At 44.6% G+C, this 25132-nt stretch overlaps 3 protein-coding genes across 6 annotated transcripts; 1 reads left to right on the top strand and 2 right to left on the bottom strand.

The window, feature by feature from the left end:
* Window positions 1-525: 525 nt before the first annotated feature.
* Window positions 526-2554, bottom strand: LOC121582660 (cytochrome c oxidase subunit 5B, mitochondrial). Its single transcript, XM_041898635.2, has 4 exons — window positions 2402-2554; window positions 1846-1916; window positions 1463-1562; window positions 526-1111 (listed from the first exon to the last, which is right to left on the bottom strand). The coding sequence occupies exons 1-4, from the start codon at window positions 2496-2498 to the stop codon at window positions 999-1001; spliced, it is 381 nt and encodes a 126-aa protein (XP_041754569.1). The 5' UTR covers window positions 2499-2554; the 3' UTR covers window positions 526-998.
* Window positions 2555-3094: 540 nt separating this feature from the next.
* Window positions 3095-12179, bottom strand: LOC121582659 (drebrin-like protein A). Of its 2 annotated transcripts, none has more exons than XM_041898633.2 (17): window positions 12110-12179; window positions 9672-11004; window positions 9478-9533; window positions 8293-8405; window positions 8101-8175; window positions 7852-7995; window positions 7692-7778; window positions 7508-7585; window positions 7131-7282; window positions 6971-7025; window positions 5258-5323; window positions 5078-5180; window positions 4746-4880; window positions 4236-4310; window positions 4002-4135; window positions 3780-3849; window positions 3095-3597 (listed from the first exon to the last, which is right to left on the bottom strand). In XM_041898633.2, exons 2-17 carry the CDS (start codon window positions 9752-9754, stop codon window positions 3461-3463), a joined length of 1563 nt encoding a protein of 520 aa, XP_041754567.1. In that variant the 5' UTR covers window positions 9755-11004; window positions 12110-12179; the 3' UTR covers window positions 3095-3460. The 2 variants fall into 2 exon arrangements, with proteins under 2 accessions (XP_041754567.1, XP_041754568.1); XM_041898634.2 differs by having other exon boundaries at window positions 10731-11004.
* On the top strand, window positions 11046-24791 carry LOC121582658 (transcription factor 7-like 1-B). 3 transcript variants are annotated; one of them, XM_041898631.2, is made up of 12 exons: window positions 11046-12339; window positions 12500-12578; window positions 13176-13342; window positions 20847-20930; window positions 21723-21840; window positions 21996-22089; window positions 22233-22319; window positions 22455-22571; window positions 22693-22855; window positions 22993-23100; window positions 23188-23275; window positions 23408-24791. In XM_041898631.2, the coding sequence occupies exons 1-12, from the start codon at window positions 12154-12156 to the stop codon at window positions 24010-24012; spliced, it is 1896 nt and encodes a 631-aa protein (XP_041754565.1). In that variant the 5' UTR covers window positions 11046-12153; the 3' UTR covers window positions 24013-24791. The 3 variants fall into 3 exon arrangements, with proteins under 3 accessions (XP_041754565.1, XP_041754564.1, XP_041754566.1); XM_041898630.2 differs by having other exon boundaries at window positions 12497-12578; XM_041898632.2 differs by lacking the exon at window positions 12500-12578 and having other exon boundaries at window positions 12255-12339.
* The last annotated feature ends 341 nt before the right edge of the window (window positions 24792-25132 follow it).

Raw genomic sequence — 25132 nt, 5'->3', positions numbered from 1 at the left:
CTTTTCGGTCATAAGAGACAGTAGCAACATCATTATGTACAAAATAAGTTACAATGTGAAAAAACACAAAATGGCACAATTGGTTAGGAGCCCGTAAAACAGCAGCGATCCCTTCCGGCGCCATTATCACTCTTACAAAATGTAGGGTACTATAAATTACACATGGCACCACAATGAAAACGGTCAAAATAAGTGTTACAATCATAGTGCTTGAATGACAACACCATTATATGCGCCGGCTTCTCAGATCCAGATTACCTAAATAATAATAATTTTGGCTCGAGGGCCACATTGGGATTTCGAAATTCAACAGAGTGCCGCAGATTTTATGGGGCCAGATTTGCTGGTCAAAATCAATTTACGGGCTAGAAAACTGGCTTTCAGTTCTAGTTATATAGGTCTATTATAAGTTCTACATACTTTCTATCTGGTTTTAGGCATTAAGTATTATAATTTTCTTTACACAGGCTGTATTTTGCCCAACCCTGACCTAAACCATCACACTATTCCACCGAAACAGCAAGAGGAGTTTAGGAGTAAAGACTTTATTGATTTGATAAGAGGGATAACTGGACCAAGTGTACAGTACATATATCAACGTAAACTGCTGTTTGAATGGAATTGCTTGAAAAATAACATTGTGTCCCACACCGTTAGGCATTCGGTAAGTTTTAAACAATAACTGGTCCTGTAATCACAGACTGACATTGAGGTTAGCAGGTTAGATAGATTTTCAAGTAGATGCTAGGATGAGATAAAGATAAATTGAAAAGCGAACAAATAATTAAAGGAAACGAAAGGGTACACAGGGGCCCAACATTCTAATTTACAACACCCAACTCCTAGTGAAAATACACTTCTTGAAAGAACAATGAGATTTGACATCACCATCTAACCCCCCTTCATCCTAAAGAAGCTGGAATCTTTCAGTGAATCTAATGTCATGTAAAGGTACTAGGTGATGTGTGTATGTATATAATAGATAGAGGGTGTGTATTTTAGTGGGGCAGCTCATGGGGCACCAGTTTGTAGTGGGAGCCACATGAGGGACAGCGCTGAGCATCGCCCTGCTGGAGCCAGAACCACACCACTGCAGTGTTATCCTCCTCACCTATAGATAGAGGATGGAGAAAGTGAGAGAGGAGCGGGAGAAAAGGAAGCGAGGGGGGAGGGAGAAAGAGGGGAAGGGGGAGGGAGGGAGAAAGAGGGGAAGGGGGAGGGAGGGAGGGAGAAAGAGGGGAGGGAGGGGAAGGGGGAGGGAGGGAGGGAGAAAGAGGGGAGGGAGGGAGAAAGAGGGGAGGGAGGGAGAAAGAGGGGAGGGAGGGAGAGATCGGTTGAAGGAGACATTAGATATGAGCAGAGGCCAACTCTCAGACAGCCATGACAAATCAGAGTGGTATGGCTTCTGGCCACAGAGCTACCAGACAGCTGTAGAAAGACAAATATAAAGCCAGTCACGTACACACACAGCCCACAATCCTCTTGGTGGTGATGGAGGGCACCAGATGAGGGTCGGCCTTTGAGCCAGCATACTCTTTGGGCTTCAACATGCTGTAGGGGTCCTGGAAGGAAATCACACATGACAGGTTCAGTATTAGACTTGGTGACATGGGCAACGCTCACAGAAACCTAGTAAGGATCCTACATTTGGCTAGATAAAGTCACATGCATGTCTGGGCCAATGCTGAGAGAAAAGAGAGTGAGATTACTGCCAAACTGTTACTTGAGAATGTCCTGGCTGTCACTTGACATGGCAAACTACCAGCGATGTTACATCAATGTTAGCCAGGGCAACACACCTAACGCTAATAATATTAATTTCATACAAATGTAATCTCGACTCACCGCGCCCTGTTGCGCAGCCTTCATAACGATCTTCTCCAGACCCGTGGCCTGCTCCTCGTCGGTGGGGATGCCTGAAAACAGGTAATCAGTGTTAGCTAGCAAGGTTAACTAGTTAGTTAACCAACCAGCTAAGTGATTAGCCATGTTGGCATTAGAATTCTTACTAGCTAGCAAAATTAGCACTAGGCTACTTCCGCGCTAAGCACATTCAATCACTGATAAAGTCGACACGGATAGCTCGCTAACGCGCTAACTAGAACCCTAAACTAAGGTACCATCTTTGACTTTGGCTAAGGTCACTATAAAAGGCAAAATAACTCAATATAGGACATGCAAATACTAACATCTGCTCAGCTAGCTACTTCATATTAACAAAACGTGGACAGATTGAAAAAATTATTTTGATACAACGAATATTACATGATAACTTGGCTAGCAAGCTAGGAATTCTTGCGCCATTGCCTGGCAATGCATCGCCTGTCCTTGGCAAGACATCAATATGTCAAATACGATGCTTCCATGGCTTCTGCCCAAAACCTCCACATTACTGACTCACCTCCAGCCGCCATGCCGCGGGTGAGAGCAGGGCATGGGGCGGCCCGGCAAGTTGTAGCGGCCCTAACGGCGGAGCGAATCAATAACCTTGCAGCCATTTCTCCTTCTGGTCGAAATCTGAGGTATAATAAGCGGTCGAAATACAACTGGCACCACACTGATGACGTTTCATTTTTAGGTGACAGGCGCAGCATTCTGACGTCTGTGCTCTTGTATAAAAAAAATAAAAAAAAAGACGCACTCAAGACTCTGGTGGTTGACTACCTGAAAAGGTAGGCTATAGAGATACTTTATCATGCAAACTGATTGAACCTTTCTTTCCCCAAAACAACTAAGAAAACATTGCAGTGCATTCAGTAGGCCTACATGACAATTGCTAATAATCAGATGAGCCCAAATAAATACACCATCTCATAGTAGAGGGATGAGTATACATAATCTAGACCTCACAATGCTTTAAAATGGTAAAAAAGATGAAGCAAATGTAAACAGTTGAACACACAACTATCATTATTTATTGAAAAGTGGATCAAAAGCAAGTCTGACAACTTCAAGACATAACACAAAACATCCCCCTAATCCCATAGAATTGTGGTCCTCTGTAGCTCAGCTGGTAGAGCACGGCGCTTGTAACGCCAAGGTAGTGGGTTCGATCCCCGGGACCACCCATACACAAAAAAAAAAAATGTATGCACGCATGACTGTAAGTCGCTTTGGATAAAAGCATCTGCTAAATGGCATATTATTTATATTATTATATTATAAAATACCCTGAGTTAGAGACTGCTAGTCTGAGACCTGACTAAAACCAGACAGTCATAAAGACTGACATTAGCCCTGTTGTAGATTAATATACAGTAATCAAGTGATAGTCACTTTCCCTGACATCCCTGATAAGCCCTGCACCCCCATTCTCTTCACTTTCCACTTATAACCCTAATATCTGTGCTGCAAGGAAAACATCCCCCTTCCTACCCCTGTACTGTTCGCAGGGGTCGCAGTCAGAATGATCCAACTGATGCTCTAATTGGTTGTACAGGCATGTGGGAGGGCTTTGGAACTACAGGAGCTCAACATAATTGGCCGGGAACATTCCGTAGTGTCCATCCGGTCCGTAGCCTCTCCACCAACCCTCATCCACCATGTCTATCCCTGTGATGATGTCATCGGGATCAAAGGTGATCTCAGAGTCATCAGCTGGTGAGAGGAGAGAAGTATGAAAGAATATTAAATTCAATTCAATGGTGCCAGAAGAGATGAAAGAAGGGAAGGAATATGACGTGAGACATCAGAGAAAAGATGAGAGAAGCAAAGACGGATCAGATGAAATGAGAAAAAGAGAAGTACTTGATTTGAACCCAGAGCTGGGCAACACTCACTGGCTTGGTAGTCATACAGAGACCTGGCACGCACATCCTGTCCACTGGCCTCCTCTCTCTGCTCCACCACCTGAGAGAGATTGTTCAAGTGATCGGGAGTTAAAGAAGATTTGAAGAGGAATAAAACAGTGGAGTCATAACATCAGAGTTTTCCAACGTATTCTGAATAATTTTTTGATAACATGGCTAAGGGCAACGTCATCATACTTCCTGTAGACTTACTGTGGGTGTGTCCTGGTAGATATCATCATAAATGTTCTCCTCCTCATTTGTCTCTGCCAATGGCAGGAGCTCGTACACCTCGTCTGGGCCAATGTGCTTCTCTCTACCCTGAACCAGGGTGGCAACTGTTGGCTCTGAGAGATTAAATATTTAAAGACCCTCGCCAGCTGTAGTTTTTAAGCAGTAACAATGTGAGAATGGAAATGAGTTTGCGTGTGTGAGGCGGAGGCCTACCATCCTCTAGTGCTGTGTCCTCTGTATCCTCATCAAAATCATCCGACCAGTACTCCTCTTCAGTGAAGGAAGACTCTGACACACATACACACAAATATTATTTAGACAGCCTCATTATGACATGAATCAGCCTGTGGTGGAAATGGTTAGCTGCATGCATGCGTGTTTGGCTTGTGGGTTGGACATGTGAGCGTGGGGCAACTGGTGCCTCGGGCTGTAGGAGCACAGTAGCAGGGGCTTCTGGGCTCAGAGGAGCAGTCGTTTGAGAGTAGAGGAACAGGGGTTTCTGGGAGCAGAGAAGTAAGGGGTTAAAGGCTTAGCTATGATACAGATGTGTGTGCATTCGTCTGTGCATGCATGTCTGACTTGTGGGTTGGACAGGTGAGAGCGGGGCAGCTGGTTCAGGCGTTTCTGGGAGCAGTGGAGCAGGGTATTCTGGGAGCAGTGGAGCAGGGGTTAAAGCGTTATCTATGATACAGATGGGTGTGTATGTGTGGGTGCATGTATTACCTGCGGGTTGGACAGGTGAGAGCAGTGGAGCCGGGGCTTCTGGGAGAAGGAAAGCAGGGTATTGTGGGGAATGTGGTTCGATGGGCATCGCTCTCTCAGTGGACTTCTGAGACAGGAAGGGGCTCTGCAGCTTCCCTAAGGGAGGGGAATAATATCTGTTATGTGTTATTGGGGCTAGGGGAAGATGTGTAGAATATGTGTTATTGATATGTCAATTATTTATTGATAACGTTAAGAAATTAAGTGTGTTTAGTGTTGACCAGTTTTCTATGTCGATACCCACCTTGTTGCTTATCTATACAACACTACTACAACATTGTAGATGATTTTACCAGGTCTGGAGCTGGGTGTGTTGTTCAGTGAAGCGCTCTCCTCTCTCTTCTTAAACAGCTCTCTGGGGTTGAAGGACCTCTGGGAGATCAGACTTGCTGCCTCCTGACAGACACAGACACACAGTTCAGTAAATTATTACATATTGAACACACACACTAACAGTGAGTGAAGACTCTCACGTTTGCTTTTTGTACAGATGCAGGTCTTGTCCTCTGAGAGTTCTGACGCTCACTCTCCTGCTTCTCCTAAAAAGCAGACACACAAAAACACACGTTTGGAATACTGCAACGCACAAAAGCATTTCGTGCAACACATATACAGTGCGTCAGAAAGTATTCAGACCCCTTTACTTTTTCCACATTTTGTTAGGTTACAGCCTTATTCTAAAATTGATCAAATTGTTTTTTCCCCCCCTCAAATCTAACCACAATACCCCATGATGACAAAGCAAAAACATTTTTTTTTTAAAGAAATTGTTGCTAATTTATTAAAAATAAAAAGTGGAAATAGCACATTTACATAAGTATTCAGACCCTTTAGTCAGTACTTTGTTGAAACACCTATGGCAGCAATTACAGCCTCGAGTCTTCTTGGGTATGACGCTACAAGCTTGGCACACCTGTATTTGGGGAGTTTATCCCATTCTTCTCTGCAGAACCTCTCAAGCTCTGTCAGGTTGGATGGGGAGCGTCGCTGCACAGCTATTTCCAGGTCCCTCCAGATATGTTAGATCGGGTTGAAGTCCGGGCTCTGGCTAGGCCACTCAAGGACATTCAGAGACTTGTCTCGAGGACACTGCTGCATTGTCTTGGCTGTGTGCTTAGGGTCGTTGTCCTGTTGGACAGTCTGAGGTCCTGAGCGCTCTGGAGCAGGTTTTCATCAAGGATTGCTCTGTACTTTGCTCTGTTCATCTTTGCCTCGATCCTGACTAGTCTCCCAGTCCCCACAGCATGATGCAGCATGATGCTGCCACAACCATGCTTCACCATAGGGATGGTGCCAGGTTTCCTCCAGATGTGACACTTGGCATTCAGGCCAAAGAGTTCAATCTTGGTTTCATCAGACCAGAGAGTCTTGTTTCTCATGGTCTGAAAGTCCTTTAGGTGCCTTTTGGCAAACTTCAAGCGTGCTGTCATGTGCCTTTTACTGATGAGTGGCTTCTGTCTGGCCACACTACCATAAAGGCCTGATTGGTGGAGTGCTGCAGAGATTGTTGTCCTTCTGGATGTGCTCCCATCTCCACAGAGGAACTCTAGAGCTCTGTCAGAGTGACCATTGGGTTCTTGGTCACCTCCCTGACCAAGGCCCTTCTCCCCAGATTGCTCAGTTTGGCCGGGCAGCCAACTTTAGGAAGAGTCTTGGTGGTTCCAAACGTCTTCCATTTAAGAATGATGGAGGCCACTGTGTTCTTGGGGACCTTCAATGCTGCAGACATTTTTTGATACCCTTCCCCAGATCTGTTCCTCGACACAATCCTGTCTCAGAGCTCTACGGACAATTCCTTCAACCTCATGGCTTGGTTTTTGCTCTCACATGCACTGTCAACTGTGGGACCTTATATAGACAGGTGTGTGCATTTCCAAATCATGTCCAATCAATTGAATTTACCACAGGTGGACTCCAATCAAGTTGTAGAAACATCTTAAGGATGATCAATGGAAACAGAATGCACCTGATCTCAATTTCGAGTCTCATAGCAAAGGGTCTGAATACTTATGTTTCTACAAACCTGTTTTCGCTTTGTCATTATGGGATATTGTGTGTAGATTGCTGAGGATTTTTATTTATTTAATCCATTTTAGAATAAGGCTGTAACGTAACAAAGTGTGGAAAAAGTAAATGTGTCTGAATACTTTCCAAAGGCACTGTAAAATCACACATAGAAGGCTCACCGGCTGACATCGTTCCTGGTCTCTAGACTCTGACTCCTGCTGCTTCTGGTAACTCCTGTCACACAAACAAACAGATACACAAACGGACACACACACAGACAATATGATATTGAGCATGTGTTTGTGTGCGCGCGTGTTGTGTGCATCTGTGATGACTGACTTTGCCTGGTCGATCTGAGAGGCTCTCTCCTTCGCCCTAATTTGTCTCTCTGCGGCCTCCTTTTCATCCCTCTCTTTTTGCTCTCTTTTCACCCTCTGCCTCTCCTCCTCCATTCTCTTGCTCTCCTCCTTCTGACGCACCTCGTCATCCCTCTGAGAGAGAAATTTAACATTCTGTTTGAACCAAACTGCCAAAGAACCAGCAGCAGAGTAACTCAAAACAGGATTTCAAACCACATTAGGGATAGGGAGATAACAATAAGTATAGTATTACTTTTGTCTGGAATTTTGTTATGTCTTGAGAGCAAGCACTTCAATGTAGCTTACTAGTTCCATATGACAAATAAAATGTAGGCTAGGCTATCTGAGAAGGTCTACCTGAGATTGGGCCCAGAAGTTGTCCTTGTTGGTTTGCAGAATCTCATCCACAGCATTAGTCTTCTGGTACACCGACCCCTGAAACACAACAACACATTACATCTGTATGCATGTATGTATGTATGTATGTATGTATGTATGTATGTATGTATGCATGCATGCATGCATGTATGTATGTACTCACCACAGGTCCTCTGGGTATGTCATATTTCTGTGTCTCTTTGGTTTGCAGAATCTCATCCACAGCATTAGTCTTCTGGTACACCGACCCCTGAAACACAACAACACATTACTATGTGTGTGTATGCTTGCATGCGTGCGTGAGCGTGTGTGTGTGTTCTCACCACAGGTCCACTGGGTACGTCGCTGTATTTCTGTGTCTCTTTGCGAAAGTTAAAGTTGGCACCAGACGCATTGGCCACTTTACCCATGATACTCTCTGGCTCCACGTCGTCCTCTCCCCGTGCATTGATGGTCACATGGGCACCCTGCAGCAATGAGATTGGTCAGAGAGAGAGAGTCTACACAGCTCGATTGTAGAGAATTAACATTTTAGAGCATCTCTCTCTCTCTTTAAAGCAGGTAAAACTCACCCTTAGGAAGTTACCCATGGAAATGACATGGTTGGCACACTGTCCTTTCCGAGAGTCCTTTACCCCTTCACCTGTCTAAAAACACACACACACACATGTGAATGGCAGGTTTGACAAAGGTTTCTAGTGATCGTTATGCTTTGAGGGTGGTGTGTGTGTGTGGATGTATGTGTGTGGATGGGTGCTACTTACCCAGTTGATGAGGACGTATTTACACAGGCCAGAGTTGGGGTCCTTGACGCGACAGAAGGCATACATCACCTTCCCACTGCTCAACTCCTCCACCATCTCCTCCAGACCACCGTCTACACACACACACACACAAACATGACCATCTTAGCCAGCTAAACTAAAGCCTACGCGGTATGATGTACAGTGGCTTGCGAAAGTATTCACCCCCCTTGGCATTTTTCCTATTTTGTTGCCTTACAACCTGGAATTAAAATGGATTTTGGGGGGGTTTGTGTCATTTGATTTACACAACATGCCTACCACTTTGAAGATGCAAAATCTTTTTTTTGTGTGAAACAAACAAGAAATAAGACAAAAACAGAAAACTCTGGAGTGTACGGCTTAAAGTGGTCCTATGGACAGATACTCCAATCTCCGCTGTGGAGCTTTGCAGCTCCTTCATGGTTATCTTTGGTCTCTTTGTTGGCTCTCTGATTAATGCCCTCCTTGCCTGGTCCGTGAGTTTTGGTGGGCGGCCCTCTCTTGGCAGGTTTGTTGTGGTGCCATATTCTTTAAATGTTTTAATAATGGATTTAATGGGGCTCCTTGGGATGTTCAAAGTTTCTGATATTTTTTTATAACCCAACCCTGATCTGTACTTCTCCACAACTTTGTCCCTGACCTGTTTGGAAAGCTCCTTGGTCTTCATGGTGCCGCTTGCTTGGTGGTGCCCCTTGCTTAGTGGTGTTGCAACCTCTGGGGCCTTTCAGAACAGGTGTATCTTTACTGAGATCATGTGACAGATCATGTGACACTTAGATTGCATACAGGTGGACTTTATTTAACTAATTATGTGACTTCTGAAGGTAATTGGTTGCACCAGATCTTATTTAGGGGCTTCATAGCAAAGGGGGTGAATACATATGCACGCACCACTTTTCTGTTATTTATTTTTGAGAATTTTCTGAAATAAGTAATTTTTTTCATTTCACTTCACCAATTTGGACTATTTTGTGTATGCCCATTCCATGAAATCCAAATAAAAATCCATTTAAATTACAGGTTGTAATGCAACAAAATAGGAAAAACACCAAGGGGGAGGAATACTTTTGCAAGGCACTGTATCTTCTTATTATACAACAAGTTCCCAGAACCACCCCTGTTACACACATGCACAAACAGCTCATATTGCAGACCCACACTCACCTCCCTTCTCTGCCAGGCGGATGTCATTGGTGTTCCCCTCATAGGTGAACAGTGCCCTGTAGACAGACAAAAAAACAACTGCAAGATTCTCTCTCTCTCTCTCATCGTTGCTGATCACAAACACACACATACAAATGCACCTGTCTTCAACTAAATCAACTAATATAATGCTTCTTTCAGTTCTTCTTGCTCACCAGTTGGTATCAGACTTCACATCCACCACTTCTTTATACGCGGCCGTGAGCGTTGCTCCATTTTTACTTAGATTAACCGACATTCTCCTGTGTGTCTACCTGTGCCGTGGCATCCACTGCGTCAAAGAACACGCAGCACCAAAACTTTATCCAGGAAATAAGAAATGCTCTCTTCTGTTGGAGTAGCTAAGATATACTGAATGATGAAAGAGCACTCTAGTGGGTAAAGGCAGAACTTCCAATGATAAGTGAGTCTTGTTCCAAGGGGATTCCTTCAACTTTATCAAAACTGGGATGGATCAGGACCAAATCTGCAAAATAATGGTCTCCTCTCTATGTGTCAAAGTAAGATTCAAATATTCTACCTAGAGAAATCAAGGAAAGAGGACCATTAACACACACAGGCTGTCCGAGCTGATTCAGTATGCAGGAACTAACACACACACACCCCTCTGAAACTTGTCAGGGCAGTGTGTGTGTGTGTGTGTGTGTGTGTGTGTGTGTGTGTGTGTGTGTGTGTGAGCGAGCGAGAGAGAAACCGGTCAGGACAGAACTGGAAAAGTCACATTATTTAGATTGGTGTTGCAGAATCACAAGTTCTTCAGTACAAGCAGGTTGGCAGACTAAATGCTTCCTGCTAACTATTCAGGTGGTGGGAGAGTCCACTGGAAAGGGACTGAAGGTGATTGCTGGTTAGACTACAGAGGGTTCACAAACATAATCCGTGTTGATAAGTAGATATCCAACAACTCCAATAAAGATAATCAGAATGCTCTGTCACTCTCTCTATCCTATCACATACTCTCTTTCTATCTCATTATCTCCTTGCTGTTGGTGAGCAGTTCCCTCTCTTTCTATCGCTGCCATCTCTCTCTCTCTCTGTATAGATGAGCACCCTCTAGCTGTTAGCATGGCACATCCTTCCACTCTCAGACTCCTCTTTTACACATGCACACACACACACACACTGAACATACACTAGCTTTCTCATGAACAAAAGAGGGATTTCTTTTTCACCAATACACACAGACAGACAGACATAGACACAAATACACTCACACACACACAGTCTCTTTCAGCTGCAGTCTAATCCCTTGTCTCCTGAGCTCGTTGGTGGGTGGTGGTATTGAGGGAGGGGGGCATGACACTCATCATTCCCAAAAAAAACATCACACACACGTTTGCACTACACACACATGCACAAACACACTATTGTGCAATATTATTATGTTTGCTTGAAAATGCCTGTGGTTTGCTAGAGGGTTGAGTGTCAATTTTGTAGCAAGGACCTGCAGCCACACAGTCACAGAAACACATATAGGCTGGTTGGATTCTGAAAAGAGAGAGAGGGGGGAATGTCAGAGCTGATAACAAACCAAGGGAGGGCTCAGGTTACAGTCCCACACAGAGTAAAGAGAGAAGGAGAGAGTGCATTATCATCATCATAATCATTAGCCTACCATTACATCCTTCAGTTCTCTCCCATGAATATGCACATGAAACCAGCTGGAATCCAATCTAATTCAGTATAATGAAACAGTAAAACTGAGCGATATTCAGTGTGGAGGCTAACTGATTTGTATCACGGGTGACCTGGCTGGGAATCCTGACATGGCAAAGATATACCAGAACTTTCCCCCTGACCAAGATTTTGTTTCAGCTCAAGAAATCAGATTGGAAAAACTCCTGGCGCCATTGACATATACATGATTGATGGCTGGACTGGAATTACTCTTCCCAAACATATCCCCCCCCGGCGGCCTAACTCTTCCTTCCATTCCACCTTTATTCTTTCCCACGCCACCAGATACACACTACACAACAAGCGACTAACTTATTCTCCAACTCGCAAGGATTGCATTTTCTATTTTTGTCGAACTCGCAAGGATTGCAATTTCTATTTTTGAAGGATAATGGACGAAAAAAGTATTAACAAAGTATGCTGGTGAGCTGACTTCGCTTCGGACTGATTTTACTCGGGAGGGGGTGGACAGGAGGAAAAACTTATGTGCGTGCGTCTTTTAAACTTCTGCGACGCACAACTTTTCATTGTTTTCGTTTTCCCTTTCAGTTGTAAGAGATTGCTAGTTGTTTTTACACCAGTATATAGTTATTCGTGGATTTACATTTTTGGAATCGTCGATGTGGTTTGTAGCTAGTTTTTCTAGCCTAAAAGACGCGACAAAAACGAGTGGAACAACTCCACGAATCGACTAGCTAGCTAACTAGTTAGCATAGCATGGCTAACTAACGTTAGCTAGATAACAAAATGAACAGTCGTTGATGCCTATTTTTGCAAGAACTCGTCTTGTTTATGGCTAATATCGTTACTACCACTGGAAATCCAAATAATACAGTATACTAACTAGCTAGGTAGCTAACGTTAGCTAAGTGTTTTGAGAGGGTGCTTTGAAACTCGGTGGGTATATTTAACAAACCTAGTACGGCAAGGCACCAGTGAGTGTGTTTTTAGAAATCCAAGATGCCGCAGCTGGACGGAGGAGGAGGAGATGATTTGGGAGCCAACGACGAGTTGATCTCGTTTAAAGACGAGGGGGAGCAGGAGGAAAAGACTGCCGAGAATGTGTCCTCTGAGCGGGACCTGGACGATGTCAAGTCTTCGCTGGTCAACGAAACGGAGAACAACAGCAGTTCGTCTGACTCCGAGGTAGCTAACGTTAGTTTGTCTAGCTAGATAACTAGCTAGCCAGCTAGGGACAGAAGATTGAATCACTATATTAACCAGTACAGTACTAACCTTTGTCTTCTAGCTACCAATCTACTGTGTTTTTTGGCAAACAACAATGTTTGTGTGTGTTTGTCAGCAGGCAGGCAGTCATAGACGTCCCCAGCATCACATACCAGATTGGGAGAGTTATGTCAGACAGAGAGAGTTCGTTGCAGAAGGTAAAACACCACAAACTCATAGTAAAACTGTAACACTGTATACCTGTAGCTCTACTTTGATCCTTCATATGAGTTCCCCCTTTTTCTCCTCTCCTTCCTTATCTTTCCTATCTCTCCCTCCCAGTCCATTCCTTTATTTCTCAGTTCATTTCAAAAAGCTGTGTTGAAATGAGAATCTTACATGCCTTACAAGAAACACAGAACATATAGCAATAAATCAACAACTACAAACAATCTTGCCCTGGAGGCAGCCCTGTAGAGTGGTCACTAGCTGGCACAGCCACAGTCATAACATCTGCTTTTAAACCTAACCTTAAACACACTGCTAACCCTAATGCCTAACCTTCAATTAAGACCAATTTGTGTTTATATGAATTTTTACGATATAGCCAATTTTGACTTTGCAGCTGGCCCATCTAGTGGAAACCGCACAGTTCTGCCTCCAGAACCCTCCTCTCTCCAGCCTGCTCTCCCCCCCCTTTCTCTCTCAATTCAATGAGCCCTGTAGACAAGAGAAGTCACTGTCTTACATGCTACCAAAGCAACAAAACAGATCATAATAGATTGACAACAACCCATCCCCTGTCTATCCCCCAGCTCTGAGGAGACAGCAACACGACAGTGGGATGTTCAAGGCATCTCTGTACGCTGGCTATCCCTTACTGATGATCCCTGACCTGGGTAACCTAGCCAACCTGGGTCACTTGGGGAACCTTGGCAACCCCTACCTCTCTCCTGGAGTCCTCTCACCCGGCACCAGGACGGTGAGTCAGTCACATGCACGCAGGAACATGCATCACACACACACACACCTACTCTGTTATTGTTCTTATTATTTTTGCATGTACTAACATAGCTGTCTGTGTGGTGTATGGTCTGTGTGTGGTGGCTGGCGGTGTGTGTATCTAGTGTGTGTGTGTGGGATGTCTGGTGTGTGTTATATGGGACTGTGAATGATGAGTTGTGTGTCTGTGTGTGTGCTCCGACTCCGAGCAGTGTGGTGTGTCTCATAGCGATTAATAGTGTGCTAACACACTGGCACTACCGCAGTAGACAGGCCTCAACATAGCCCTGATAAAACACTGCTGCTGGAATGTGTGTGACAGAGAGCGGGAGAGAGAGGCTACAGTATTTCTGTCATCACCATCCATGTGTAACTATGTTACAGTTGTAGCTAACGTTGTTTCTTTAGTTTGCTTTCTGTGTTTTGAGATTTGAGGCCCTCTTTGGGTATCTTCACTCTAAACCGTGTATGTGTAAGGAGACATAAAACCTTAGATCAGAATGTTCGCTTTTTTAAGTCTGATGTGGAAATGTTTCCCTTCGACACAACTGGTAGTAGTTTAAATTTTTCCATATACATTAACCCCCCCCCCCCCCTACATACATACACACACCCTGTCTGCCTGCCTTTACATTCCCCTCCCCAGGTATTAATGGGATATAGTTGTCATTAGGAGGAGGTGGAGAAGCTGAATGGACCTAATGCTGTTCTCAACAGGAGATCATTCCCACACACACAGTAGTTGATACTCCTTCCTCCTCCCCCAGCCTTCCTCCCCTATTAGATGGTGAGAGAGATGCCCGCTTCTCTGTCTGAGAGAAGATAAACATACTAATGTTAACTGTACAATAGCTGAACCATAGCACACCATCTACCCTCACCGAAATATAGACCAAAACTGTAGGGTTATGCACAATAGTAAGGGTGAAATCAGATTCAGTAACAAAAGGACATATCTCCTCTCTAGGACTGGAAGTTAATTTTGAAAGTGGTGCTCACGAGCCAAAATTGGTCCTTTAAAAAAAAATTGTAGTACGTCATCCAATTTTGTACTACGTCATCCATTTCGTATGATGTGTAATAATAATAATAATAATAATAATAATTTATAATATACAAATAATTAGTATGATATGTTACGAATCCAATTAGTACAATATGTTGCAAATTTGTTGTGCTTAATATCCTGGACTGCATCATTTAAGTCTGTAGCTCTCCAGGACCAGGGCTTGATGTTGGTAGAAACCCTCAGCCTTTTCGTAAATGCTGTTTCCCACGGATACTGTAACTCATAGTAACCCCAGGGAGAGTTGTTCAGGGACCTTTTCCTCTTTTAACACACACACACTGTTGAGTTGGTTAAGGCTTCCACATGCTTTGGTTGAGTGTGCTCGCATACTCAACATGACCAAAAGTATGTGGACACCTGCTTGTCGAACATCTCATTCCAAAATCATGGACATTAATATGTAGTTGGTCCCCCTTTGCTGCGCAGTGGTCTAAGGCACTGCATCGTAGTGCTAGCTGTGCCACTAGAGATCCTGGTTCGAATCCAGGCTCTGTCGTAGCCGGCCGCGACCGGGAGACCCATGGGGCGGCGCACAATTGGCCCAGCGTCGTCCAGGGTAGGGGAGGGAATGGCCGGCAGGGATGTAGCTCAGTTGGTTTGCAACGCCAGGGTTGTGGGTTCGTTTCCCACAGGGGGGCCAGTATAATTTTTTTATAAGTCGCTCTGGATAAGAGCGTCTGCTAAATGACTAAAAATGTAAAATGTAAATAACAGCCTCCACTCTTCTGGGAAGGCTTTCCACTAGATGTTGGAACATTGCTGCAGGGATTTGCTTCCATTCAGCCAACGAGCATTAGTGAGGTTGTGCACAGATGTTGGGCGATTAGGCTCGCAGTCAGTGTTCCAATTCATCCCAAAGGTGTTCGATTGGGGTTGAGGTCAGGGCTCTGTGCAGGCCAGTCAAGTTCTTCCACACCGATCTTGACAAACCATTTCTGTATGGACCTCGCTTTGTGCACAGGGGCATTGCCATGCTGAAACAGGAAAGGGCCTTACCAAACTGTTGCCACAAAATTGGAAGCACAGAATCGTCTAGAATGTCATTGTATGCCGTAGCGTTAAGATTTCCCTTCACTGGAACTAAGGGGCCTAGCCCGAACCCTGAAAAACAGCCCCAGACCATTATTCCTCCTACACCAAACTTTACAGTTGGCACTATGCATTCGGGCAGGTAGCGTTCTTCTGGCATCCACCAAACCTAGATTAGTCCGTCGGACTGCCAGATGGTGAAGCGTGATTCATTACTCCAGAGAACGCGTTTCCACTGCTCCAGAGTGCAATGGCGGTGTGCTTTACCCCACTCCAGCCGACGCTTTGCACTGCGCGTGGTGTTCTTAGGCTTGTGTGTGGCTGCTCGGTCATGGAAGACATTTCATGAAGCTCCTGACGAACAGTTATTGTGCTGACGTTGCTTCCAGAGGCAGTTTGGAACTCGGTAGTCAGTGTTGCAACCGAGGACAGATTATTTTTACGCGCTTCAGCACTCAGTGGTCCCTTTCTGTGAGCTTGTGTGGCCTACCACTTCGCAGCTGAGCCGTTATTGCTCCTGGACGTTTCCACTTCACAATAACAGCACTTACAGTTGACCGGGGAAGCTCTAGCAGCAGGGCAGACATTTGGAAAGATGGCATCCTATGACTGCCACGTTGAAAGTCGGTGAGCTCTTCAGTAAGGCCATTCTACTGCCAATGTTTGTCTATGGAGATTGCATGGCTGTGTGCTCGATTTTATACACCTGTCAGCAACGGGTGTGGCTGAAATAGACGAATCCGCAAATTTGTAGGGGTATCCACATACTTTTGTATATATAGTGTACCTTCAACCTTCATTTGGAAACAAGAAAAAAGCGGCAATAGTACTGTTTGTCCGTCTTGAGACGCCGTGGCCAGTATACACTTCCTCTAAACAGTCAAAATCTGTCATTAATTTTGTTGTTTATGCTGATGCGATCTTAGTCACATAATTTTTAGTCTCTCGTTGAATGACGACAAACACTTCATTGAGGAGTCCCTACTGTTGACCAATCACGACGAAGGGGCGTATACTTAGGCAATAATTTTTTATCTCGGGGCATGCCGAAGGTCAAAATGTCGTCATAATATATGCACAAGCTGTTTCGGATGGGAAGCATGCAGAGCCTTTAGAGTTAGACAGGAGTGTTGGAGATGGAGGCAGACGTGTGGCTCAGGTTTCTCACTCAGGTAGCTTTCAACACACGCACACAATCGGTTGTCAGTCACCCCTGGGCATTAGTGAATTTCAGGAGGGAATGTGTGGAGAGATTAGTGACTGTTCTAACACACCTCTCTCCCTCTCTCTTTGTATGTGTAAAGGTTGGTGATGTTGACAGCCTTCTCTCCTGGTATTTTAAGACCAGTGAGACAATATGGAGTAAACACAGGCCAGAGGGCCTCACACTTAACATAAACACACACTGCAACCTTTACACACACACAGACTTGCACATTATGTCTGAAGCGTGCACTCACATGGGACAATGTCTGCAGTAGGGATGTGCATGGTTATTCGAATATTGTGTGTATTCATTTTTGCAAAAATAAATAAATATAGGCCTATTATGACACAGAAAAGGCTTTTTCTAAATTGAATTAAAATATCCTTGTCATTTTTGCATACACGGATTTACCATGACATTTCAAATGATTCATTTAATAAAACAAACTTTTCAATGTAATTTTTATGATGTGTGCCCCATAAAAAGACCGGTAGCCTTCACGTGTGTAACGTTGGCTTGTTGTTTATGTTGGCCAATGAAAGCGACCGAGGCTCAATGTGTAGTAAGTGGAGTGAGAGTTCACTAATGCAATGCAATGCAAGATGGAATAAAATGACAGAATTAAAAGTTAGCAAAGTGAGAAGTAGGCTACAACGAGCAACCAAAAGGCAGGCTGTTGTTTTATCTGAATGGTGTTGGGGAGAAAGCGCAGCATCAAAGTCTAGCTAGCTATAGCTGGCTAGCTTCTTCCAGGCAAGACAGGCACTGTTATATGGGATGATAAATAACATTGTGGCTGCTACAAGTTAGGTCGTTTTGGCTGTAGCCGAGTTGTCTCGCTCTCCCTCCGTCTGCTCGCTCCCATCTGAACTCACAGATGGAAGCTGCATTAGTAGAGTACCAGCCTCTCCCTCTCGCAGCAGTGCTCAGGTTAGAACCGTGTTTAAAAAGACACATTGAATATACAGATATCCAACAAAAAAATCATGTCATTTGAATAGTGATATACACTGAACAAAAATATAAACGCAACATGTAAAGTGTTGGTCCCATGTTTCATGAGCTGAAATAAAAGTTCCCTGAAATGTTCCATATACACACACAATCGTATTTCTCTCAAATTTTGTGCACAAATGTGTTTGTCCTTGTTATAATAATCCTTCCACCTGACAGCTGTGGCATATCAAGAAGCTGATTAAATAGCGTTCATATTATTACACAGATGCACCTTGTGTTGGGGACAATGAGCAGTTTTGTCACACAACACAATGCCACAGATGTCTCAAGTTTTAAAGAAGCGTGCAATTGTCATGGTGACTGCAGGAATGTCCACCAGAGCTGTTGCCAGATAATTGAATGTTAACTTATCTTCCATAAACCACCTCAAACGTCGTCTTAGAGAATTTAGCAGTACGTCCAATCGGCCTCACAACCGCAGACCACGTGTATAGCGTCGTATGGGCGAGCGGTTTGCTGATGTCAACATTGTGAACAGAGTGCCCCATGGTGGCGGTGGGGTTATGGTATGGGCAGGCATAAGCTACGGAAACCAAAACAATTGCATTTGATCAATAGCAATGGGAATGCACAGAGATACCGTGACGTGATCCTGAGGCCCATATTGACCAACGGATGCATATCTGTATTCCCAGTCATGTGAAATCCATAGATTAGGTCCTAATGAATTTATTTAAGTTGACTGATTTTCCTTGTATGAACTGTAACTTAGCAAAATATAAAACAATTTTGAATTTTAATATTTCTGTTCAGTGTGTATATATATTTTTAAAAATTGCCCATCTAGTTTGCAGAGCTAAACTGATGTGGACTTAAGTTCCTTTGTTTTTCTCTGAACTACACAAACTATTCTGTTGGATTCTGCAATCAAACGTTTTTGCAACATACAAAGAAAGATAAATTATGCTACCTAATGCTGTTCACACAGCTTTTTATTTATGGTGAATAGTGTTTACAAAACTGCTTATGAAACCTATTATGCTAAATTAAGGAGGAAAAAGAGAGAGAGAAAGGGTGTGTGTGTGTATGTGTGTAGGCTTCATCAGTATGGTATTTCTAACAGCTGGTTTCAGTTAGAGCTCACAGCCAGAACTTCCTGGGGCCTTGGGATGGGGGTATGTGTGTGTAGTCGAGTGAGTGAGTGTGTGTGTGTGCGTGTGTGTGAGCGGTAGCAATAGAGAGTATGGAGGAAGGGCTGCTCAGCCTCTCACACACACTTTCTCTCCTTGTGCAGTGAACACACACTCCCTGTACAGGCAAACACCTATGTTCTTGTGGTGCTCATTATTTTAGTTTTATTTGACCTGCTACATAATGGGACTCAATGTAGCATGTTGGTCTGCTGTGAACATTACAAAGTTCTCAAACGTTTTGGGGCCGGGGACCCATTTTGTGATGGCGAATTCATCAGGGACCCCCTCATAATCACAACACAAAGAGTACAGGGAGTTTTACTATGACTTTGGCAGTGCGTGGCCGGACGAACCAAGTTTCGGGCCCTGGGAAGGAACATTTTAAATGCCAATCTTGGCATCGGAGAGAACATTTTAGCAAATGTTCTGCAATTCTGCACATTTGGTCATGGGGCAGAGAGAAAACTTTGCAGTTTTAAAGCTTAAATTACAGTACATTTATGTTTGTAATTTTTGGAGACCGATATCCCAGTGAGCATCCCAGGCCCAGGTGGCCCAGGGTTAAGAACATAAACTGTAGATTTAATAATATTATATTACACTCAATTTATTCCTAAATTAATTTAATCTGTTAGTATTATTCTTTTTTTTTTTTAAGTACCCCTGCAGTACCTCCGCGGACCCTGTACACTTTGAGAACCCCTGCATTATACCCATGTCACACACATTCTATCTCCCCTTCTATGGCACATCTTGCTACTCCTCTCTCGACCTCTCTAGGTCACTTTCTACCTCAAGATACTTGTCCCTACAAGCACCACAGGCACAGATACTAGACCTCTGTACTCTTGCATATTGCCATGTCCATTTTTAGCCCTCTCTTATCCTGTCTTCCTTCCTTCCTTCCTTCCTTCCTTCCTTCCTTCCTTCCTTCCTGTCTCACCTCCTTTGAGTGGAGACTGACCACTGAGTTGTTGTGCTCGACGTCAGTGTTTCCCCTACATGCATTTAGCAGTGGTTCACTGCCGCTGCTAAATCGTGGCCGCCACTGGGTTGGGGTGGGGTTCAGGAAGGTAAAACGTTTTCAGTGTAAACTTAAATGGCTAAAACCAGATGTAAAGTATGTAGAAAAGATAATAGAGCAATGTATTTTTTAATAAGATCATATTTGAGAACTAACAATCACCAAAATAAAAACTAGACCGGGAGAATCTGAAATTCCAAAAATGTCATGGCAATGTTTCAGTCACTCAGATAGCATAAGAGCAAGGCATATGCCATGACCATTGCAGAATTGCAGGAGATTAGCTTTAAAACAGCTATTTTTCTCTCAGCCCATGACAAATGTATAGAATTGCAGGAGATTAGCTTTAAAACTCTAAACTGTTCTAACTGCCTCATGGCAAAATGTGTATAATTGCAGGAAATTGGCTTTAAAACGGCAACAACTAAAAAATCTGCGGCCAAGAGGACATCTAAACCCGCGCAATTGCCCACGCACACGCACACTACCACATCCCCCTTCCCCCCCCGCTAATTTTGCCACCGCTGCTGGAAAAAATCCTAGGGGAAACACTGTATGTTTAAGCACTGGTTGTGTGTGTGCACTGCTTTTCTAAAAACAAGCGTTCCCACACATAAACCCTAATGTAGAGAGACGTGCAGCTGGAGTCTGACTGATACACTCACTAGATAGTGGGTGTGTGTTTGTCAGTTTTGTCAGTCTGCATACAGTAATCTGACCAGGACCCATGTCATCGGAATTCACTTCTCTCTCGCTCCCCCCTTCTCTCTCTCACCTATCACACTCTGTAACACACACACACACGTGTCGCACACACACGTGTCACACACACATCCTCCCAGCTGTTCCCTTGTCCTCCCCCATACGTCCCTCCATAGACACCCCTCTTCATACCGTTTCACGATATGTAATTTTTGTCCATGAAATCTTTTTTAATATGTAGTGCATGCAAACAATTAAAAAAAGTTGTATGTTTTAAATCACTCGCTCGCTCTCTCTCTCTAGTATCTACAGATGAAGTGGCCCATGCTGGATGTTCCTGGAACTTCTGCTTTAAAAGACCCTCGCTCTCCCTCCCCTGCTCACATGGTGAGTGTGCACTTCAGTCTAGCGACTATGCAGTGACATCACCTGCCCTGACATATAACATCTAAAAGGCCAACTGTTGCTCACAGAGTAACAAGCTAGCTTCTTGCTACGTACTTTGCTGAAGTACCTTGTTTTTCCTACAAAGCTTACCCTGGTTAGTAACCCTGCTCTGCTACTATCAGCCGTTTAGCATGTCTCCCAGAGTGTCCACACACAGCACTCAGGTGACCTGACTCCTGACCTCCCTCACCCTCTCCAGGCTCGCTCACACACACACACCCTCCTGACCTCCCTCAAACCTGCTGCAGACAGACAGACGCTGGAATGTTAAAGCTGAATGGTGTTCATCCGTCCAGAGACATTGAGGACTTTAGCACCTCTGGGTGGTGTGTGCAGCGATGGCTGTGTGTGTTTTCTGACACAGAGACCGGGACAGTGAGTGTGTATGAGATGAGTGTGTGTATGTGACAGAGTGTGTGTTGGGTATCTGAGGAGAGCTCTGAAGACCTGGTGGAGGACTGACCCCCTGTCACTGATACAGCCATTCAGCCCAGAAACACCCCCAGCCCCTACGCCAGTCAGCCCAGAAACACCCCCAGCCCCTACGCCCTAGGGCCAAGGCTCATGTCAATTTGAAAGCGTTATATAGCCAAGTTATGAGCAATATGGTGCAAATTCCAACTAGGGGAGAAACAGTGAAACCTTGTGGCCAGGTGCCGTATTACCACTACTCTGTTCCAAATCTAATCCCTGCCTCCTCCCTCTCTATATCTCCCTCTCTTCTCTCTCTAGTCCAATAAGGTACCAGTGGTGCAGCACAGTCACCTGTCCCCCTTCTCCCCCCTCCTGTCCTACAGTCCAGACCGCTTCCCCCCACAGACACCACCTCCTCACCTCTCAGCGGACACAGGTATGAAATTTCCTCTCCTCCCTCTTTCTACCTTTGTCTGGAATGCTCAGTATAAATGTTAAATCCTAGGTGATTCACATTTTACGTTTGATATCTGTCAGATGACACTTGTTGCTATATAAAAACAGATCTATATGTTGCTCTCCCCTCTCCAGGTCTTCCCCCTACCCCCCACCCAGCAGAGCTCTCTCCCTACTACCCTCTCTCTCCTGGAGGCATAGGACACATGACACACCCTCTGGGCTGGCTGTGAGTCACACACACACACACGCTCATTCAAACTCTCATGGTGAATACATTCATGGTTTAGTTTATTTTGGCAACAATTTCTAGCACAACATATGCTATTACAAAAGTAACACTGTTTCCCCTCTCTCGCATTCTGTCTCCAGACAGGGCCAGTCCATGTACGGTATTCCAGCGGGGGGGTTTAGACCGTCCTACCCTGCAGCTCTCGCCATGAACTCTTCCATGTCCAGGTACAGCTCACCTAATTACTCAAACACATCCATGTATCACTCCTCTGGAGACTACATACAGTGAAGACTGGACTTCTGTAAAGAATGCAATCATGTCATTTAATTGTTATTTATGCTGTGGTGTGTGTTTGACAGCTTTGTGTCCAGTCGTTTCTCTCCCCACATGGTCCCGCCTCCCCAGACATCTGTCCCCCACTCTGCCATCGTTTCCACGGCGATCAAACAGGAAGCAAGAGACAGCAACCAGCACGGGTACGCATGCACACACACACACACACACACACACACACACACACACACACACCTTTATCACACACACACAAACACCTCTTGCTGACTCCGTAACTCTGTGCTGTGTGTGTGTGTGGTGTAGGAGGTGTGCTGTGTCTATGGGGGACAGAGAGGAGGAGAAGAAGCCTCATGTGAAGAAGCCTCTGAATGCCTTTATGCTATACATGAAGGAGCAGAGACCCAAGGTGGTGGCAGAGTGCACCCTGAAGGAGAGTGCTGCCATCAACCAGATACTGGGACGCAGGGTGAGTGGCAGTGTGTGTATGCGTGCTCACACACAGTATTTGTTTGTACAATGTGTGTGTTCATACTGAAAGTTGTCAATGACCTATGCTCCAGAAGGGTGTGTCTGTGTTAACCCTGTGTGCTTGTCTGTCTACAGTGGCACACTCTGTCTCGCGAGGAGCAGTCTAAGTACTATGATATGGCCCGCAAGGAGAGACAGCTACACTCCCAACTCTACCCTGGATGGTCAGCTAGAGACAACTACGTAAGTACTATAATAATTATTTAGTAGTGATTTGATTGGTTGCTGTGTGATGGAGGATGTGATGTGATTGGTTGTGTGTGTGTGCAGGGGAAGAGGAAGAAGAGGAAGAGAGATGGTAGGCCAGAGACTGCTCCAGAGGGACAGATAACACACAACCAGTCAGCTGCTCCAGAGGGTAAGAACCACCTAATACATCCAAGATCAGAGAAATATGAAGACATGAGAAGTGATCAACTCTGTTCTACTTAATGACGTAACTGGAAGGTAACAGCAAGACTGATCAGTGTGTTTTATTGTGTCTCTCCAGAGCACTTCTCCCCGCAGCTCAAGAAGTCGTGTGTGTCGTATGGAACTCAGGAGAGGCCCAGTGTGTCTCATACACACCTGACACACACACACCTGTCCCAGGCTAGTCCCGCCTCCTCTCTGGACTCTCCATCCACGCCCACCACTGCTCTGGCCTCCCCTGCTGCTCCCGCACCCACACACACCGAACACACACACTCTCACTCTGAGCACACACATCCTGAGCAGGTCCAGCCCCTCTCCCTCACCACCAAACCCCCTCGTCTGCAGTCACACAGGGACACACACGGTCAGGCTTACACCCACATCCAGTTTCACACACATCCACACTTATTAACTCACACACGCCTCCCCCCGCCCCCCACCCCCAATACCTCTTCATCTCCATCCCCCTCCTCCTCTTCTTCCTCCCCCTCCTCCTCTCATCCCCCGTTTTCTCCCCACATGAGCTCATCCAGCAAACAGACTCCGCCGTTCCTGTCTCGACCAATCCCCTTCGCCTCTGGCTTAGCTACTCCCACCTCTATCCACCAATCAACGATGAGCTCCCATCATGCCATGCTCCAGTCCCAGCCTCTCTCCCTCGTCACTAGAAATAATAATTGAAACCCAAAGACGCTAACCACAGATCTATGATCAGATTCCTCTACGGCCAGTCGTAACCTTAAGCATTACACTACCCCTAACCACAGATACCTCTAAGCCCTGTCTCTAATCATGGGTGGGATGAAAAAATATCTGACCCCCTATCAGTGGGTAGGAGAGTCCTCTCTACTCTGTGGGCAGGAGTGAACAACTCCTTGAGTGCTACATGATACTTCAGCCCAGCAATACACACAAATTGAATAGTGTTTGAATAGAGGTTTAAATTAAGATTATTAATTGATTAGCGGAATCATGTTTTAGTGCTGGGCTGGGGGGAAAAAGCCTGCAACACCCCCTGTTGCCTTAAGATTAGGATCCATTTCTTCCTACTTTCTTTATTGCTTTTTCTTTTGTCTGTAAATAAACTTTTTTAACCTTTTATAGATAGTAGACCTGGTTTTATATATTAGTATGAAAAGGAAACAATTATTGGTCAATATTTGACCACACCTCTTTTTAACTTGTCTTAATGAAACTAAAAATTTTTTGTCAAATGGTATTGCAACATCTTACCTTTTTTTTTTTTTTTTTTTTTATTAATTTGTCCAATTTCCTACTTGTATAAAATACAAAAATGTAAAGGTTAATTTTTAAAGAAAAATTGATCAAAGTACATGTACGTTTCAGTTCATTTCAGTCTTAGTGGTAGTAATGAGTGTAGATCTCAGTTTTCCCTCCCTCCCCTATTCTTTTATAACACCCTGAATGACTGAGTCTTGATAATAAACACCTACTTATTTCTGAAACGTGTCTGTTCCTGTGTGGTCTTTGCCTTTGGTAGCATAGTCTTTCAAATAAACACTGCATCTTCAATAGATATCATAATTGAAGGTAGGTGTTTCCTATAAACCTCATAAAATAATGTTGTTTGACCAGCACAAATAAAATGTGCGTGCTTAGTCCCCTCCAGTACTCCCTGTTCACCCACGACTGCGTGGCCAAGCACGACATCGACACAACGATGGTAGGCCTGATCACCGACAACGATGAGACAGCCTATAGGGAGGAGGTTAGAGACCTGGCAGTGTGGTACCAGGACAACAACCTCTCCCTCAACGTGAGCAAGACAAAGGAGATGATC

The sequence above is a fragment of the Coregonus clupeaformis genome, chromosome 15 (assembly GCF_020615455.1).
Source record: "Coregonus clupeaformis isolate EN_2021a chromosome 15, ASM2061545v1, whole genome shotgun sequence".
Classification (NCBI taxonomy): Eukaryota; Metazoa; Chordata; class Actinopteri; order Salmoniformes; family Salmonidae; genus Coregonus; species Coregonus clupeaformis.
The sequence above is the reverse complement of the archived record's forward strand: the minus strand, read 5'-3'. Positions and strand labels throughout refer to the sequence as shown.

Bases quoted from the DNA above. Each gene is read 5' to 3' on its own strand.
- LOC121582660 (XM_041898635.2), bottom strand. From the start codon at position 2,498: ATGGCTGCAAGGTTATTGATTCGCTCCGCCGTTAGGGCCGCTACAACT. The intron at 1,917-2,401 runs GTGAGTCAGTAA...ACCTGTTTTCAG, and splicing joins CCGCGGCATGGCGGCTGGAG to GCATCCCCACCGACGAGGAG. The intron at 1,563-1,845 runs GTGAGTCGAGAT...ATTTCCTTCCAG, and splicing joins AGGCTGCGCAACAGGGCGCG to GACCCCTACAGCATGTTGAA.
- LOC121582658 (XM_041898630.2), top strand. From the start codon at position 12,154: ATGCCGCAGCTGGACGGAGGAGGAGGAGATGATTTGGGAGCCAACGAC. The intron at 20,931-21,722 runs GTGAGTGTGCAC...TTCTCTCTCTAG, and splicing joins CTCCCTCCCCTGCTCACATG to TCCAATAAGGTACCAGTGGT. The intron at 22,572-22,692 runs GTACGCATGCAC...TGTGTGGTGTAG, and splicing joins AGAGACAGCAACCAGCACGG to GAGGTGTGCTGTGTCTATGG.
- LOC121582659 (XM_041898633.2), bottom strand. From the start codon at position 9,754: ATGTCGGTTAATCTAAGTAAAAATGGAGCAACGCTCACGGCCGCGTAT. The intron at 7,026-7,130 runs GTCAGTCATCAC...TTTGTGTGACAG, and splicing joins TCTCAGATCGACCAGGCAAA to GAGTTACCAGAAGCAGCAGG. The intron at 3,598-3,779 runs GTGAGTGTTGCC...TCCTCTCACCAG, and splicing joins TCTGTATGACTACCAAGCCA to CTGATGACTCTGAGATCACC.